Source organism: Trachemys scripta, chromosome 3 (assembly GCF_013100865.1).
Source record: "Trachemys scripta elegans isolate TJP31775 chromosome 3, CAS_Tse_1.0, whole genome shotgun sequence".
NCBI classification, from domain to species: domain Eukaryota; kingdom Metazoa; phylum Chordata; order Testudines; family Emydidae; genus Trachemys; species Trachemys scripta.
Window position 1 is genome coordinate 157,699,354 of NC_048300.1, and position 14,590 is coordinate 157,713,943.

General features: G+C 40.8%; 1 protein-coding gene across 30 annotated transcripts in view; it reads left to right on the plus strand.

Annotated features, from left to right (window-relative positions):
• The window catches only part of DST (dystonin), a 539,328-nt gene that overhangs the window by 416,380 nt on the left and 108,358 nt on the right, over positions 1-14,590 (plus strand). For all 30 annotated transcript variants that reach the window (XM_034766279.1, XM_034766278.1, XM_034766280.1 and 27 more), the window contains 7 exons: positions 1,563-1,880; positions 2,067-2,233; positions 3,740-3,896; positions 4,695-4,821; positions 7,711-7,773; positions 11,615-11,850; positions 14,344-14,473. In XM_034766279.1, coding sequence (XP_034622170.1) covers positions 1,563-1,880; positions 2,067-2,233; positions 3,740-3,896; positions 4,695-4,821; positions 7,711-7,773; positions 11,615-11,850; positions 14,344-14,473 — 1,198 coding nt within the window. The remainder of the gene's footprint in view (positions 1-1,562; positions 1,881-2,066; positions 2,234-3,739; positions 3,897-4,694; positions 4,822-7,710; positions 7,774-11,614; positions 11,851-14,343; positions 14,474-14,590) is intronic.

A 14,590-nucleotide genomic window follows, 5' to 3' on the forward strand; every position in this document is an offset into this window, starting at 1 on the left:
GCTCTCCAGGGGCTTTCCCTGCGCAAGCGGTGGAACAAGTTTTGGAACCACTGCTCTAGAGCACTTTTGATTCAGTGGTCATAATACCACATGGTTCATTTCCATACTTGCCACATAGGCTACACTGCATATGCTTGGCGACCTCATTGTGTCTTTTAATATATTGTCTCCCAGCTCCTGCTGCTGCTCAACACATGGTCCACCATCTCTTCCTTTTCGGAAAACATTCTGCAGTTCAGGAAGCAGTTCTCTCAGTCAATTTTGTTTTGAAGGCAATTAAGCCTTAAGAGCTGCTCTTGTGAACTCATAATGAGGTTCTCTTTCTCTCTTTTGAGGTACCCTTCTACAAGTGATGTATTTGTTAAACTTCTATTGCTAATGGGTTCGATCTCTCTCCACTACTGTCCTTGCATTTATTTCTGTGTAAACTTTCAATCTGTTCTCACTTCTTCTTTGACTTCATTGTGTTGGAACTCTGACAGTTCCCTGATTCCAAGATACTGGTAGAAGCCATGCTGACATACCTTGGATGGTGCCTTCTTTAACTTGTATGCCACTGATTGCACTGATTTGCTCCTCTTTACAAATGCTGACACACATTTAGCCAAACCAACCTGTAGCTTGATATCTTCACCAAACTTTTCGACATGTGATCAGTCTCTGTATATCCTTATATGACTGTCCGTATAGTTTCAGATCATTTATTTATAATGACTGGTTAAGTGGTTGTTGCACTTTGCTGATATGATAATCACAATTTATCTCACAGAGCATCCATGTCAGCCGCACTGTGTTGCTACTATGAACAGCACTGGCGATAAGGAATCCCCTTGAAAGATTCCTTTTTTAATTTGGACCTCATCAATGAGAGTCCCCTCCGGGTAGAGTCGAGTGTTCCAGTTAATCATAGATTGCTGCAGAAGGGAAATGATCTTTGGATGAACTTAATGTATTTTCAGTGTCTTGATGATCCACAAATGTTATATTGTTTTGGGTAGCCTAGCCACACCATTTCTAAGTTTTCTTTTTTTGTTTCTTCTGTGATCCTCCTTTTCAGTGAGTGTGAGGTGGGTGTTTTGTCCCTTTCATGTTTACTGTGCAACTGTTTTGCTCAGGAGGCAGCATTCCATTACAAGCTAGTGTTATCCAGATCTTTTTTGCCAGAATTGCCAGTAGAAGTTTCCACATAGTTTGCAAACACATGATTGATCTATAATTCATAGGCTCACTGCTGCCGTCTTTCTTTTTTATAGAGGATGGTTCTCCGTGTCTCCATCCATCTTGGACATCTGTTCTTCAAACATTTATTAAGTTATTCAAGCCACAATCTATGCACCCATCTGGTCTGGGTGCTTTCCAAATCTTCATTCCTCTCAGTGCCTCATCTATTTCTTTCTTTGAAATTCCTGTGTATTCCTCTATTTTGTGATTTTTAAATTTTTCTTATTCTTATTGTTCTTCTTATATTATTATTATTATTATTATACGGTGAACCTGAGTTATCAGTGTCATTTCTTAAGACTTCTTTATAACCCCTCCACAATAATTGTTGCTTGTTTCAGATGCTGGAGCAAGATATCGCAGGTCGCCAAAGCAGTATAAATGCTATGAATGAAAAAGTGAACAAATTCACAGAAACAACAGATCCATCCACTGCCTCCTGTCTGCAAGCTAGAATGAATGAGCTCTCTGTACGGTTTGCTGAAGCAAGTACCAGACACAAAGGGAAACTTGCAAAGATGGAGGAATTGAAGACCAAAGTGGAGTTGTTTGAAAGCCTGTCAGAAAAACTTCAGTCATTTTTAGACAAGAAAACTCAGGCTCTCAACGAGACTGATGCTCCAGGAAAGGATGTTACTGAAGTGTCTCAATATATGCAGGTATTGTACAGCTCCATTTGCACATAGTGTAGATTTCTGCCCTCACTTACTCAATTCATGGTAGTGCAGTCAATATAACAAGCTGGTTTCCCAACTTTAATAGAATAGCTAAGATCAAGGATTGAATTTTGAACAACTGACCATAGAGCCCAATATAAAACTGGCACTTTCTGTTCATTTCTACAGGAAACTAGTATGGCGTTGATAGATCATAAAAAAGATCTTGAAGTTTTGCATCAGCTTCTTGAAGAGCTTTCTGTCCATGGTCTCCCTGGGGACAAAGCATTGGCTTTAGAAAAGTTAAATGCCTTGACAAAGAAGTTCAAGGAAGTGGAAGAGACTGTGAAGGAAAAGTTAGTACAATAATTATTAACATATTTCCACTTTATATGCAAGCAATACAATATACATTTTGTAATGAAAGTCATGCTTTTGTATGTAGTGCATGGTGCTGATTAAGAAAAAGATAGACCTCATGTTTGAGAGCACACTGTAGGCTGTTTGAAGGTAAATGGTTCAAAGGTGGTATTGTCAGCAAAAAAGAAAGCAATCTTCATCTCCTGCCATGGTATTTGCAGCAGTGCTATCAGTTCTAATAGTAACTACTGCACTGCTTCTCAGATGAAATACAAGGTTCTGCATGTGCAAGCTGCTATTAAGTTATGATTGGAATGCAGAGGGTGAAAGGAAAACTAAAAGAATGAATTTACATTATGATTGGGCCATATGTACAGAGAAACTAGATTTTCCAAATGTTGCTCATACCCACAAAATATGTTTGAGATCAGATTAATGAGACCAGGACACAAATGCTTCCAGTTCTGGTCCAGTCCAGAAACTGCAAACCAACCAAGTTGCCAAGGCATGTAAAATTCCCTTTTAAATGAACTGATATTCAAAATGATGTCTCAAAAATAAAGTAGTTACACCATGGGATATTGTCTCCGTTCAGTGTGCACATGTAATTGATGGCAACGACAGTATTGGGTATGAAAATCATGCTTAGATATTGTACAGTGTCAGACACTATAGAAAGATAGCTAGGTAGGCCTTCCCAAGAAACAGATTTTTAAACATTGTTATGTAGTGATTTTTCAAAATCCCAAACTTTCTGATGATCTAGGCATCACTCAGTTCTCTGGTTGTTATTTCACCGTGGTATCAAACTGCTGGGACATAGGGGACATGTACTATCACAAGTTTCCTCTTAGAGCAAAGTTCTTATTTGCTCACTATTCTCTCGCCTTGTTTAATCTCTCTATATTGCTGCTGTCAGAGACACTTTTTCTATTTATTTTATGTATTATATCTCCCTTTTCTGCATCCCTTCTCCCACTGATGAGTTTTCTTGCAACAGCACAGAATGAAATTGTGATCTTCAAAGCACTGGGTCTTACACTGTCCTTGCTTTTATTGCACAGGATTATGTATACTTAATTTATCAGCACCACTGAAATATCACTTCAGGATCAACTGATGGTTAGCTATAATGTATATAAGTTACAAGGTAGATTTAATAAGTCCCAAGACAAGAGGATATAATGGAGTTTTGCTTCCCAAAGTCTCATCATCTCAAATTGGATCACTGACTAGAAAATATTTGAGGTTTTCAGCTCCACTGTTAATTATCTGCCTTCCTGAGGCAGATAACTTTAACAAAATTTTAGTTATAAGAGTAGTTTTGAATTGTACTGTAAATTCATGGGCCTCTTCTATACTCATTGAAGTGAGTCACTAAGCTCTCATTGTCTTCAATGGCAGAAGGATTGGGTCAATAATTACTTAGTTCTGTTGATATAATTTCAGAATGATTAATGTTTTTCTGTACTCAAGTTCTCTTGCTGTCTTTAATTGTCTAGAGAAGAGGATGTATCATCTTGTCAGGAACAAATGGATACTTTCAAGCTCCTTGTAGAATCTTTAAAGAAATGGATGAATGAGACAACAGATAGGATTCCAGCTGTGCAACCCTCTTTAAATACAGAGGATTTAAAGAAACCATTGGAAGATATTAGGGTGAGAGACTGTAGATAAGAAGGGATACTATTGCTAATGGAATTTTGGCAGCTGTTAATAACATAACAGCATGAAGTTAAAAGACAAGATTTTCAATTTGTTTCTAATATTGTGCAGTGTCATTTATATATCTATATGTTTTGGGAGGAATATTCTCTTTTAATTGGCAGGCATCAAGTGTTAGTATTTTCCATGGTGATACCCACACACCCAGAGATTTTAAGGTGCCTTATGTGCCACTTTCCCCCTTTTACTCTGCTAGAATTAGCAGCCTGCTATATTCTACAATGCATAGCAGTCAGGATAATAGAGCATGCAGTCTCACTGACACTGCCAGTAATACCATTCTTTGGGTTTTATGATGCGTTACACAGGCCAAAAGCCCAGTATCTTCCCTAAAGGCCTTGTGAATCCCTTTCTCCATGCTAAGGGTACGTCTATACTTACCCGCTGGTTCGGCGGCAAGCAGTCGATCTTCTGGGATCGATTTATCGCGTCTTGTCTAGACGCGATAAATCGATCCCGGAAGTGCTCGCCGTCGACGCTGGTACTCCTGCTCAGCGAGAGGAGTACGCGCAGTCGACGGGGGAGCCTGCCTGCCGCGTATGGACCCGCGGTAAGTACCTTGTATTTCGAACTAAGATACTTCGACTTCAGCGACGTTATTCACGTAGCTGAAGTTGCGTATCTTGGTTTGAACTGGGGGGATAGTGTGGACCAGCCCTAAGTATGTCACATTATTTTGTTCCTTTTAAAAATGTAATGAACAAACTGAAATATTACATTTTGGTTACTCAGAAATTAGAAGAGGAATGGACTTTAAAAGCACCTGAAATTCAGAAAATGAAGAGCAGAGGAACATCATTATGTAACCTAATCAGTGCTGTGACTTCCCCTGCCAAAGGCAGGGCAGCTTCAAAAGCAGGTATGCATTTGTATGATCAGCTAACCCCATTCATTGTAAATGTTCAATTTAAAAGTAAAATGTCTCGCCGGTGGAATAAATGGGATGTCAATGGGTTTGCTTAGTAAATTTAGTGCTTGGGTAAAATCAGTTTACCACATTGATCATCCTGAGTGCTATTTGGCTTGACTGTCATTTACACTAAGGCTCTGGCAGTTTACATTTACTTTGACTCCTTTACGCTCCCAGACTGATGTAAAGGGGCCTTTGTGTAAAGGAGAATCATGCCCTAAAGTCACAGAACAGGCACAAAATGAGCAGTGGAAGTGCAAGCTTCTTCACTCTACCAATAAGCTTGTGTCTTGGATTAGACACTTCTGGAGGTAAAAGGGTGGTTTAGTCTGTATGCCCATTCAGTGCTTGATATCACCTCTGAGTCTGCCAAGCAGTGCTAATTTAGACCCTAATGCTGCAGGCACTTGGGCACATTCATACCTTTGCTCCATGAGCACTGTTGACATCAGTGTGATTGCTCATATATGTAAAGTTAGGCATGTGCTTGAGAGTTTGCAGTATCATGGCCTTTGTGGGGGTGAGGACACTTGTCTGTTTAAAAGATGAACTGAGATGAGCAAGCTCTTTTCACATGCAGTAGAGCACTTATCAGCAACCAGATAACAACAGTTTTCAGTAAACATCGACATGAGTTGGAGCTGAACTGACAATATGGAGGAGAAAGGACTCCCTCTCATATTAACACTCTCCTGAGCCAACCTATCCTGCCAGGTTGCAGCTTCAGCTTTTCTTTGTAATCTAATTTTAAAGAAAGTAAATCTGTGTATTTCAGAGTTTGAAGTAGTACCCATCACAGTAGCATGTCAGTGCTTAAATGTTGGTTTGTTTTACAGATACGGGGAAATATTGTTAAACGGAATTTAAACAACTTGGGCAGAATATACATAGGGTGCCATAATGGCAAGAAAGGCATTCTGAGGGTACATCTACACTACAGGGGGGAGTCGATTTAAGATGATTTACGTGAATAGCGTAGCTGAATTCGACATATCGCAGCCGACTTACCCCGTTGTGAGGACGGCGGCAAAATCGACTTCTGCGGCTTTCTGTCGGCGGCGCTTACTACCACCTCCGCTGGTGGAGTAAGAGCGCTGATTCGGGGATCGATTGTCGCGTCCCGTTAAATCGATCCCCGAGAGGTCGATTTCTACCCGCCGATTCAGGAGGGTAGTATAGACCTAGCCTCAGTCAGGGCCCCTGACCTTCTGAACTTGCTTCTGGATATGGTCCAAAGAGGCTCTGACTTGTCAACCTTCAAAACATATCTTCTTAGAGTGGCTAGTGGGAAAAGGTGTATTGCTTGTGGGGCAATGTTTGGCAAAAGTGGGGCATTTTTTCCTTCTTTTTTGCTGAAAATGGCGGTAGTTGCTTCTGGTTTTATCCTGGTTTGTTTTTTCAATAAACTGTGAAGGGTACCTAGATCCTGGGATAGGAGACCTTTTTTTCCTCTTTGCCCATACATCCAAATAAATAAATGGGACAGCAATTAACAGCCAGTGTATTCCTCTGCCCTCACCAGGCACGTGCAGTGCTGCAGATTACTTATAAATAACTGTAAATGCAAGAGTCCTCTTGATGAGCAATGCTGCATATTCTCTGGGGTTGTGTGGCAGGAGGAGAGTACGGGGATAGAAAACCTCTTTCTTAAGGTGGTCAGTACTTATTTTCTTGTATGTTTCATTTTGAAGAGTGTGAATATATGGCCTGTTTCTGTTCCCCTTGAGTGAATGGGAGCTTTGGCACTGGGAACAGAGTTGAACCCATAATGGGCAGAGGTGCAGTAGTTAAATATCTGCAGTTCTTGCAATCCAGATAAAAGTTGAAGCTGTAGTGTTACCAAAAAAAATGTGAAAATGGTGTTCACCTGTAATCAATACACAGTTTTATCAACTCAGTGTTTTTCCTGATATATAATATGGTTTTCTGTATGCAGATATTTGATATTCTGTTTGTACTAGTGAAAATCCGCCAGGCAACAAAGGATAGACAGATGCCATCATCGTGTTATGGGGGCAACCAGTTTTCCTTCCTGATTTATTTTCTCTCACCATCCCCCAGCTGCCACTGTTGTGGTACTCACTTTCCAGCTGGTGATCAGGGATGAATGCACAGCCTTCTCCAAGGCAACCATTCATTCTGCTCCATTAATCGGTCATCTGGGAGTACTCCATATACATGTAGTAGATTCTGGAGGTGACTCTCCTTCCCCTCCTCATTTCTACTTTGTGGTTTGCCTGCTTTCCACAGGTTCCCAAACCTCTTTGAACAGTTTAGGGAGATAATCCCACTGAAATCAGTAGGACTACCTGTGTGAGTAGCTGCTCATCAGTGGGTGTAAAGGCTCCATAATCTGACCCTGATTGTGGGGTCATTTGTACAACACTTGATCAAGATGAGTAGAATCTTATTGAGAGCCCGGTTCTGAGTGACTTGTCACACTGAAACCAATAAAAGTTGCCGGTAGATAACCTGTGCTCAGTGTGAGTAAAGGTATCAGAATCTGGCCCTAAGAAATAGTCTCTGATTTCAACGGGATGAAGTGTAGGGTTCATTGTGCTTATAGTGCACACGCCACAGGAAAAGGTGGTACAGACCAATGTAATAGATATGGAACAAACTAAATCAAAGATATGTATCCCAATTGTGATATGTCTGTGTTTCATTCCATATTGTTTTAATATGATAATTAGAGCTGCATTTCATATCTGAAACTGTTATTTTGTAAAGAATTGTGATTTTGATGTGAAAAGGCCTCAAATATTCCCAGAGGTTGGAGAACTGAAATTGCAGCTCCGATGAGCACTGCATTGCTAATTTTCTTTCTCTCATCTGTAGGTGGAATAGTAGTAAATGGTGAAGGAGCAACTTCAGGTACTCAAGGTTTCCTGACAAATAAAGGTGAATAATTACTAAATAAGATTCGGAGATGTGACAAAGACGTGTGATCGTGCACTAACGTGTTTAGTCATTGGCGTGGAACACTCTAGAAGATTAGGGTTCCTCAATAACAAAAAATTACAATGTAATCCATAAATGCAAATCACTTATGCAGAACTATAATGCAGAACTATAATGAGAGAATTTTTTTTTTACAAAACAGTATTATCAATAACTATTTTTAATATTTCATTAAAGATGGAGGGCCAAATTCTCACTTCCCATTGCACAATATGCATATCTCCAGAAAAGTGGTGTAAATATATATAACATACATATTTTAACATAAGCTGCAGTATTCAGTGGTTTCAAAAATTGCTTAACAGATACATCCACCCACCCATCCAGCATGTATTGTACCAGCATGTGTGATGTGCTCCATCTCTGGAATGAACTATTTTATTGCGATTCTGTGTACAAGAGTTATGTGTTCACTTTGTATGTGAGCCTGGATAGATCCATACTCTGTTTTATATCTACAGTGTCCACTTTTACCAAACTACAGTCTACTCATTTTGGCTGCTCAGCTCTCTCAGTAACACAACACTTGCCCAGCGGTGCTTATGTACATAGGCGCCAACTCCGTGGGTGCGCCGAGACTCAAGCACCCACGGAAAAAATAGTGGGTGCTCAGCACCCACCCACCACAGCTGTTTGGTGTGGCCACCAACCAGCTGTTTGCAGTCGCTGCCGATCAGCTGTTTGGTAGCTGGCGGGAGATGCTTAGAGGAGGGCAAAGAGCAGTGGGTGGATAGGAGGGCTTTGTGGGAGGGGGAGCAGCAGGGATGGGAAGAGGCGGGGTGAAGGCAGGGCCTCGGGGGAGGAGGTGGGAAGAGGTGGAGCAAGGGCAGGTCCTCAGGAGAAAGGGCAGAGTGGGAGTGGGGCCTTGGGCGGAGCAGGGGTGGAACAACTACCAGGAATAATAAAAGTCATCACTTATACTTGTGTATGATCAGAATTAGGGAGCAATGCTTTCCGGGGGCATTTTCTCTGCTATATTTATGCTGTCCTCGGGAGCCAAAAAATCTTATCGCGTTATAGGTGAACCCGTGTTATATCGAACTTCCTTTGATCCACTAGAGTGCGCAGCCCCGCCCCCCCCGGAGCACTGCTTTACCGCGTTATATCCGAATTCGTGTTATATCTGGTCGCGTTATATCGGGGTAGAGGTGTATGTCCAAACATATGTACAACTTTATAGTTGTTTGAAACATTAAGATAAAATTTGGCATTTCAGAAGCTCTTATAGAATGTGTACTAAAATGAGGTCATTCATAAGTAAGGCTATGATTTGGTCATGGAGGTCGCGGAAGTCACAAAATCCATGACTTCAGCCCGCAGCGGCTGGGAGCTGAAGGGTACCCCTACCTCCCACGGTGGCCAGGAGCTGCGGGGTACCCCTGCCTCTCGCAGTGGCAGGGGTCCCCCCTGCAGCTCCCCAGCTACCGAGGGCAGGGTGGAATCCCCCGGAGCTCCCCAGTCCCCTCCTCAGCCACCGCCACCACCGGCGGGGAAATCCCCTGCAGCTCCCTAGTTCCCATGGGCGGGGGAATCCCCTAGAGCTCCTCAATCCCCACAGGCAGTGGGGGAATCCCCTGCAATTCCCGAGTCCCCACAGATGCAGGGGACCCCTGCAGTTCCCTAGCCACTGCAAGTGGCAGGGGAACTCCCGCAGCTCCCCTGCCTGGGGCAAATCCCCCAGAGCTCCCCAGTCCCCAGGTGGTGGGGATCCCCCACAGCTCCCCAGCTGCCACAGGCAGGGGTCCCTCCCAGCTCCCTGCCATGGGGCAGGGGCTGCTGCTCCCAGTCACAGCAGGGCAGGGTGCTGGACCCTCCTCCCTTCCCTTTTTGTCATGGACATTTTTAGTAAAAGTCATGAACAGGTCACACCTTCTGTGAATTTTTGTTAATTGTCTGTGACTTGTCCGTGACTTTTACTAAAAATGTGCAGGACAAAATCGTAGCCATATTCATAAGTAGTGTTGCCATGTTAAGTTTAAACGAGGGCTGTTGATTAATCGCAGTTAACTCACGCGATTAACTCAAAAAAATTAATCCCATTTAAAAAAATTAATTGCGAGTTATTGCAGTTTTCATCGCACTGTTAAACAATAGAATACTTGAAGTTTACTAAATATTTTTGGATGTTTTTCTACATTTTCAAATATATTGATTTCAGTTACAACACAGAATACAAAGTGCACAGTGCTCACTTTATATTATTATTTTTATTACAAATATTTTCACTGTAAATATGATAAAAGAAATAGTATTTTTCAATTTCACTGTAGTGCAGTTTACAAATATAGAATTTTTTTCGTTACATAACTGCACTCCAAAATAAAAAATGTAAAAACTTTAGAGACTACAAGTCCACTCAGTCCTACTTCTTATTCAGCCAATCACTAAGACAAACAAGTTTGTTTACATTTACAGGAGATAATGCTGCTGGCTTCTTATTTACAATGTCACCTGCAAGTGAGAACAGGCATTCGCGAGGCAATTTTGTAGCCGGCATTGCAAGGTATTTACGTGCCAGATATGCTAAACATTCATATGCCCCTTCATGCTTCGGCTACCATTCCAGAGTACCAATCCATGCTTCCGTACTGATGATGCTCGTTAAAAAAATAATGCATTCATTAAATTTGTGATTGAACTCCTTGGGGGACAATTGTATGTCTCCTGCTCTGTTTTGCCCTCATTCTGCCATATATTTCATGTTACAGCAATCTCGGTTGATGACCCATCACATGTTCGTTTTAAGAGCACTTTCACATCAAATTTGACAAAATGCATAGAAGGTACCAATGTAAGATTTCTAAAGATAGCTACAGCACTCGACCCAAAGTTTAAGAATCTGAAGTGCCTTCCAAAATCTGAAAGGGATGAGGTGTGAAATATGCTGTCAGAAATCTTAAAAGAGCAACGCTCCAGTGTGGAAACTACAGAACCCAAACCACCAAAAAAGAAAACCAACCTTCTGCTGGTGGCATCTGACTCAGATGATGAAAATGAACATGCGTTGGTCTGCACTGCTTTGGATTGTTATCAAGCAAAACCTGTCATCAGCATGGATGCATGTCTCTGGAATGGTGGTTGAAGAATGAAGAGACATACGAATCTTTAGCATATCTGCACGTAAATATCTTGTGATGCTGGCTACAACAGTGCCACACAAATACCTGTTCTCACTTTCAGGTGACATTGTAAACAAGAAGCAGGCAACATTATCTCCTGAAAATGTAAACAAACTCATTTGTCTGAGCGATTGGCTGAACAAGAAGTAGGACTGAGTGGACTCGTAGGCTCTAACGTTTTCCATTGTTTTATTTTTGAGTGCAGTTATTTTTGCACTTAATTCTGCATTTGTAAGTTCAACTTTCATGATAAAGAGATTGCACTACAGTACTTGTATTAGGTGAATTGAAAAATACTATTTCTTTTTCTACAGTGCAAATATTTGTAATCAAAAGTGATAAAGTGAGCACTGTACAATTTCTATTCTGTGTTGTAATTAAAATCAATATATTTGAAAATGTAGAAAACATCCAAAAATATTTAAATAAATGGTATTCTATTATTGTTTAACAGCAGGATTAATTGCGATTAATTTTTTTAATAGCTTGACAGCCCTAGTTCAAACTACAAGTGACCATAACATATTCAACTGTCTCATTGTATTGCATGGATTTTTTCCCATGGCTTAGATATTGTAACTTTAAATGTTTCTGAAGTCCTGTACAGAAGTCTTTCAAAAGGCCTATATTTTTTAACATATATTTCCCCCTTCCTCCCACAGAACTGACAGCTGTTCAACAGGCTATGTCAGATGTAAATCACAGTTACGAAGATTTGGGAGCTTTACTGAAGGAAAAGGTTTCAGAACTGGAAAGCATGCTTTCAAAGATGCAAAATGTTCAAGAAGAATCAAACTCAGTGATGCAGTGGCTGCAAAAAATGGATAAGGCTGCCACAAGCTGGGAAGCGGCTCCTACTGATAGTGAAGCGGTTAGAACACAAGTAGAACAACATAAGGTATATGAAGAAAACTGTCAATTAAGGACCATATGAAATTTTGAACAGAATTCTCTGTTGAAATTAGTGGGGGAGTTCTTCTGAATAACTGATGCCACAATACAGTCCCATATTAACACTATATATAGAGATTTTTTTTAAGTAAGTCCCATAAATATGCCAAACAATAGCGGAGCAAATCTGGCAAAATGTATAGCTAAAATAAAAGAAGAGGAATTGTTCATGTCAGAATAATTTTAACTACACATTTAACTAGATGAAGGTGTACTGATCATGCAACATCCCTTTGATTTTGAGTTTATTTGCTTACACATAAGACTTGAAGGGCTCTATCTAACAGAAAGCCATTTCTGCAACTGTGCTAGTCCACTACAGCTCCACAGATCTTCCACACTGCGATGCTGCAGAGACTTACTCTGCATGAAGACATCGATTTCCTCGCAGACGCCATGTCATACTTGTTAATTTACATGGCCATTCAAGTTCCCCCACTAAATTTATTATAAGAGAATCACTAAAGCAGCAGTAGGCTCCCAGCTCTCCTCATATTGGGGACAGATGTTCCCCATCTCCTCTCTAACAATCATAGGTAGGGTAAGAGAACAAATATTGTGTATGGGTATACACTTAAAGGGAAATGCACTCTGCCTCCGTATACAGCTACTGAAAGGGAAAATCCTGCCCTCACCGGTGACTGTGAACATCCAGTATTTTATTGAGGTTGCACTGGTATAAATGAAAGCAGAATTTGACCCAATTTGTATACTTTTTCAGAATTAGGTGGTTAGCATTAAATGCTCATAACTTTACATCTGGTGACCAGAATTTCCTCAGACTTAACTGGTATTCAGCCCTAAAAATGAAACCAGGTTTTGAAAAGATGTGCTCTTTCGTTTCTAAAACTGAATGTTCAGAAATAACAAGCAGTGGGACCTCCTTAACTCATATGTACTTAAAGTAGTGTGTGTGTGCACACGTAGATAAAGGAGTACTTAGCCTGGATGGAGTCTTGCCATTGGCTTTACTGTGCTTTGGACTGTGCCCTAATTACAGAGTTTATTAAAGACAGGTTGTCTTTGCTGACTTTGCCTGGTAGTAATAGAAACAGGGACTTTTCTTTTGTCTTTTTCTTTCTTTAAAAATGGGTGGACATTTGAAGTAAAAATTATTCTAATGTAGCGTTAAGCACTCAAAAGTCAGGAAATAGGAAAGGTAAAGCTGAATGCACCATTTTAACTCTGGTTACTTCTAGTTTTAGACCTAGTTTGAGGATCATACAGATCAGTAATGGCTTCTGTCACTGCCTGCCTTCTCCCTTGGGTGTGTCTGGACCCTGATAGTCATACCCAACTCATGTTAATGTAGATCCCTTCTTTTTATATCAGATCCCCAAGTGGCCCCCTCAAGGATTGAACTCACAACCCTGGGTTTAGCAGGCCAATGCTCAAACCACTGAGCTATCCCTCCCCCCCATGTTTCTCTTAGTGCAGTTAGGCAAACAACCTTTTGCACAATAATATGTTTTGGCTATTATAGAATATTTATACTAGAATCCTTTTCCTCTTTAGGGGCTAAGTATAGGGATTACTCACTTCTGTCATGTATAGGAGCTCCTGTGTGGTTTTCAGTCTCAGTGGGGGGAGCTGGACTTGTTCAGGGTAGGAAGTTTGCCATATGAGGAGAGATTCATAAGACTGGGACTTTTCAGAAGTCTTTGGAAAAGAGACGACTAAGGGGCGATATCATAGAGGTCTATAAAATCATAACTGGTGTGGAGAAAGTAAAAAGGAAGTGTTATTTACTCCTTTTCGTAACACAAGAAATAGGGGTCACCAAATGAAATTAATGGGCAGCGGGTTTAAAACAAACAAAAGGAAATATTTTTTCACACAACGCACAGTCAACCTGTGGAACTCCTTGCCAGAGCATGTTGTGAAGGCCAAGACTATAACAGGGTTCAAAAAAGAACTAGATAAGTTCATAGAGGATAGGTCCATAATGGCTATTAGCCAGGATGGAGAGGAATGGTGTCCCTAGCCTCTGATTGCCAGAAACTGGGAATGGGAGACAGGGGATGGATCACTTGGTGATTACCTGTTCTGTTCATTCCCTCTGGGGTACCTGGCATTGGCCACTGTTGGAAAACAGGATACTGGGCTAGATGGACCTCTGGTCTGACACAGTATGGCTGTTCTTATGTTCTATGGGGCTTTGAGGACCTAGTTTATGTGAGTTCTCCTCATTCCAGGGTCCTCTGCCTCTATTAATATTAGGGATTATACAGCAGTCCACTCCTTTTTTTAAATAAAATGGCCTGTCACTGTATACATGACCAACCTTTGTAAAGTTCTTTGAGACTTGAAAAGCACTATGTAAGTCCTTGATATCATTCTGAAGATTTTTGTGTTTGTCATCATATTTTGGAATTAAAAAGATCTGTGCAATATTTTTAGTTTTCTGTTCACTTAAGTTTATTGTTTTACTTCATTGTAGCTATTTGAAACAGAATTGAAGCAAAGTGAAAATAAAGTACAGGAGCTGAAGGACAAAGTGACAGAGTTGTTGGAGAAGAATCCAAATTCTCCTGAGGCGCCCAAATGGAAACAGATGTTGGATAAAATAGGTACTGCAATGTATTTGCACTAGGGCTCAGATTGATTTTGAAATTGCTAAATTTTTAGTCATTTCAGCATACCATCAGTCACTAGAATTTTGATTGTCTTACCTGTTTTCTCATAAA